At 26.9% G+C, this 5,121-nt stretch overlaps 1 protein-coding gene across 2 annotated transcripts; it reads right to left on the bottom strand.

The window, feature by feature from the left end:
- Window positions 1-2,805: 2,805 nt before the first annotated feature.
- On the bottom strand, window positions 2,806-4,594 carry LOC112602660. 2 transcript variants are annotated; one of them, XM_025350857.1, is made up of 2 exons: window positions 4,144-4,594; window positions 2,806-3,549 (listed from the first exon to the last, which is right to left on the bottom strand). In XM_025350857.1, exon 2 carries the CDS (start codon window positions 3,476-3,478, stop codon window positions 3,107-3,109), a length of 372 nt encoding a protein of 123 aa, XP_025206642.1. In that variant the 5' UTR covers window positions 3,479-3,549; window positions 4,144-4,594; the 3' UTR covers window positions 2,806-3,106. The 2 variants fall into 2 exon arrangements, with proteins under 2 accessions (XP_025206642.1, XP_025206641.1); XM_025350856.1 differs by having other exon boundaries at window positions 4,215-4,594.
- Between the last annotated feature and the right edge of the window lie 527 nt (window positions 4,595-5,121).

Below are 5,121 nucleotides of genomic sequence, written 5' to 3'. Positions count from 1 at the left end.
GTCACTAATCTGAAATTTTCCCAAATTTCTTTATAATCTCTTTGGTTGAATCGAATAGATATCTAATTTTTTGCATTAAAGACATAGAAAACAATACATTTGTATTTATAACTTGATCCAAAAATCCGAATAAAGGAAATAATGCTTTTGTCAATTACAATTTTTCCATTAATTTATTATTTTAGTTTAAAGTAAAGTTATATAACCGTGCTTTAAAGTTTTAATTCTCTTTTCTATTTGAAGTTTACCCATTCGTTTATCATTAAACTTTTTCAGCCTAAAATGTTTGTTTTCATTTTATGATTTTCGTTATAAAAAAAATGTTACTAATATTTTAGTTTTCATTATTTATGATTTTTTTTTTATTAAATAACTATAATTTACCAACTGCTAACAGATAAATGTGATTATTACTTTTTTATTTATTATTTTAACAAGACGTATATTTATTTGAACCATCTATCCAAGTATCGTGTACCTATTTCTTTATAATACTTCATTATTAAGCCACGAGATGGCGAAACATGACAATAACTGATTTTTATTTCAATTAATTTCACAAATTTAAGTTTATAAATCATAATTATATTTTTATACAAAGCCTTCAGACACACATATATTTGCAATAAATATTTTATTTTTTTTTTACAATTAAAGTAAATAATTATAGAAAGTTTGATTACTAAAATATTATTTCTTTCCAGGTGTAAAATATTACATAAATACTACGATAAAATATTACTCAATACTTATAAATTATAAAACGAATACTGAAAAGTATACTGCTCTAATAGTTAAGGCTATACTACCTAAATAATTATACTTAACTAGTCAAATTTTCATATTTTGTATATTACACCAAACTTAAAGTAGTTAAAATAGCTTTAAAAAAAAAGTAAATATTATTTGAGCTAATATTGAATATACAGCATCTATTAAACTATACAAATACTATTATAATATTCAATATAATAATAATGTAATCAAATATTTAAATCGCTTCGATATAATTTCATACTTGATACTTGATTTTCAATCGTATATCGTTGATAGCTAATATTCAAAACGGAAGTTACAATATGACGTTAACTAAGTTAATACTACTATAAAATATTCTGTTAAAATTAAAAGATGACATACATTTTTATCAGAAAAAAAACTCAATTTAACAACATCAATAATATAATTCGTTTAATAATAAACCTAAAAACAACATTTTAACATACTTAATAATAGATACTTACAAATTGTATATGATTACGTATAATATACACTAATACATGGTATGATGGTATAACATTACTTATGAGTTATGACAAATAATGATATTATTCATAGAAACGCCAAACACATCATTAAAGGAATTCGCCATAATCTGATCTACATCGATATTTCAAACTCTTGGGAGGAAGCATATACAAATACGATGAAACTAATGTTATTAAAAATATCTATATGAAAAAATGTTAAATTATAGTAATAATAACTCTAATATTTTACGAATTCCACATTTTTTAAGAGCCACATATTACGTCGAAGCTATCATTATCAAATATATATGTAAATGTTTGCCACACACAAGTGTACAAAACACAACATTGTACATTATACAGCAAAAACAAATGAATACAGATATATAATGAATATAATGACATGTGGAATAAGAATTTTTGAGTTAATTTAAAATATGCAGAATGCAGATGTGTAAAAAGTAGTATTTCATTGCGTAATTCACTTATGTCATGCCGGTCAAACATGTGATAGCATATAATATAAGCAATAACGAATAATAATTAAACATTGTAATATTCTCATCTTAAAATAATTTTTATGATCAAAACTAATTGTCAATATTCAGTCAGTAATTTACATGCTTATTAGTTCTAAATTAAACGTATTGTAGTTTCATAATTTTTTTATTTTCACTTAAGCCTTGTGAGTATTTCTTATATAAATTTAACTAGAAATTTAAAGAATTAAATATTATTTTATTTAAAATATATATGGTCCACATTACCGTTTGTCTAAATAACCACTCATTTTTACTACGATTGGCTCAAAGATCGATATTAGAATGAACACTACTTTTCATTTCAATATTGGTTATCCATAAAATTTCGTTTTTATACATTTTACCTAATTTTTTTTTTTTTTACTAATATAAACTTTTAAGATAAAAAAAATTTAATTTATAAAATATAATATATTTTTTATTTCTTTAATAGCTATTATGCTCTAAAATACGTAAAAGAAAAATATTCTAGAACCAATAGGTACCATTATGTTATTTTTTAGAGGTCTAACTTAAATTCAGGGGCAGACTGGGTATCGAGGGACCTAAAAGTTTAATTAACTGGACCTATTATTATTATATTTTAATTAATAAATATTTTTAGTTGATAGTGCTCAATTCATTTTCATTCATTTTCAAATGAATGTTATTTTACTATTTTATTTTAATATTACATTTTATACACAAATATATTATATAATTTTTATTAATATGGCACTATCGAGAGCCCGGGAGGCGATTGTCTCTTTGCCTCCCTGACTAGTCTACCCTTGCCCAAATTATATTAATATGATAAATTATAATCATTTTAATCATTACAGTAATAATAATAATAGTTATTATTATATTTTATATTTTAAACATATTCACCACAATAATTCCATATTTATTAATACAGATAACATTTTTGGTATCTCTTTCGCTCTGCAAAAACTTTGTATCTATGTATTAACCAAAAAAATTAATTACAAGACATGTGTATTTATTTGAACTCAAGTTTTATTGTACACAATTATTTCCAAAATAAGTATTAAAAAATAGTTAAAACAATAAAAATTAATAGCTAAATGACAAACATTTTTAACCCACTGTACTCATGATGGATTAAGCTATCATTTACAAGACCGCGACTGAACTAGACGCGTGTTTGGACGCAGCAAAAACGACTCAGCGACCGCGCATATTCTCGTCATTTAACCAACCAATAAAGCGAGCAGCAGATAGCTTATGCATAGGGCACAAGTCGTCTAACGTAAGCACACATTAGAAACGGAACATTAAAACTAAGAATTTGAAAAAATAAATATCACAAATTCATAGGCAGAAACAAACTTGGCATCTGACACTGACAACGCAGTTTCTTACGAACTTTTTGGACCGTCTCCAAAGTGATTTATGTCCCCTAGACTGTCGAGGTCTGACGACTATTTCACCGGCATTATGTACTAGAAATGACGGCCATGCTTTCGAAGATCCATACACCACCAATTGTTTATAAGTGGTTATGTTGTACGGCAAGTTCATATAATTCCATGGTATCGACCAAAACGCCCAAGGACCTTGCGTTCGGCATAATGAACGGCGTTTTATCGCCATAAATGGTTGAATAGATAGATCTAAAGTGTCCGTTACAGCACGAACATTAACTTCGAAAAACTCTCGTTTCCTTTTTCTGTTATCATCCATTTACGTACTTACAATAAATAATACGCACGATGACCGATTCAGTATTCCATGATGCGATCATGCGCTACCAACTACAAGTAAAATAATACAACACAAATGTAGATTACAATAAAGTGTTCAAATATTTACAACATTTTATAAACGAGTAGTATGACAACTATAGTTTTAGAAAAAATAACATGGAATTTTACAAAAAACATAGTTAAATAAATATTCTACTCATTTACAAAGGAATTTATTGACAAAAAAACAAATTCATTTTATATTAGTACTAGTCAATAACAATACATTTTATAATAATCTCCTTTATTTTAAATAAAAAAAATCATTTAAAATATCCTTAACCGAAAACATCATTACATTCAATATTTAATAATGTAAATGTTTAATGTGTAATTATAATCAATATTATATATTACTGTTTGTATAGGTTAATAGCTTAAGATTGTGTTTACTTTTTGTTGTAAAAGATCCTTTTAAGCGTTACAAAATATTAGTAAACAATGTAGTATAAGTATGATATTAAAATCTATGTCATTAAAAATGTTAGCGTGTAAAAATAAAAAATGTAATGTTAATTATTACTAATGTTCATGATTAAGCCAAAATATCGGTTTAATAATCGATAATAATTATTTATATAAATACAATGTTAAAAAACTCACACTGATATATTCGATACTGCGTTATATATAAACCAAATACACACATGCATATATATAAAAAATTTACTGACATATGAAAACAAACGTCTAGACTCTATAATTTAGAGTATCGGTATATATCTTTGGAAATGTTTGGTCTGTAGTGAGAGGCAATACATCGGAGTGCGGTCGGTTGGTCGAGATTAGCGAAATATACTCAAAAATCACGTGCAAGTCGTACGCGCGTTCGTGATGTACAACCGAACTTCTGAATTGTATTGGATATTATTGTGTATTATATTAAGAATATGGAGCGATATCGCATGCTCCGGCGCGACTACGTTGTCTAAATTATTATTATAGGCTGGTGAGGAAGTCTGAATCCTTTACGATACGAAACATAACCTAGCGGCACGATCTTAATGCAGTAGATATAAAACATCCGACCGTATGCGACAACTGAATATTTAAACAAACGTACCGGGACAAGACATACTATCGGCGCTCAACGTGTGTTACGGCTAGAGAAGGGGTGTGTATAACTGTCGACCATACGTATAACCATATTATTATTATTATTATTGTTATGTATATGTTTCAGATTTAAATGGCTAATTGCCGGCGTCCAGGATAATCTAATCTCCTGCGCGCTCTACTGCAAGTCCGTCTTTTTGTACATCAGGAAAGGAGGATTTGACCTATTGATTTTCTGTCATTGGCTTTTTTTTTCTATCGGCTAAACACCCATTTTGCGATACAAATATGCTAATATCGCTGACAATATAAACGACAAACGGGATTGACTTGAATTTACCACAGTACACTATATAATATAAAATACTATATATTATTAACAACAAATAGATACAACATAGAATAGTGTATCTATTCTGTATACGAATGGATTTACATAGTTTATAACCCTTCGACAATCAATAGTTTCCATTCACAAATATTGGAATTTATATTTTTAAAACGCTGTATTATATGCGTTGAACT

Source organism: Melanaphis sacchari, unplaced genomic scaffold (assembly GCF_002803265.2).
Source record: "Melanaphis sacchari strain LSU unplaced genomic scaffold, SCAv2.0 Contig8_pilon_pilon, whole genome shotgun sequence".
NCBI classification, from domain to species: Eukaryota; Metazoa; Arthropoda; class Insecta; order Hemiptera; family Aphididae; genus Melanaphis; species Melanaphis sacchari.
The sequence above is the reverse complement of the archived record's forward strand: the minus strand, read 5'-3'. Positions and strand labels throughout refer to the sequence as shown.

What these genes read in the sequence shown, in the direction of transcription:
- LOC112602660 (XM_025350857.1), bottom strand. Translation starts at nt 3,478, where the DNA reads ATGGATGATAACAGAAAAAGGAAACGAGAGTTTTTCGAAGTTAATGTT.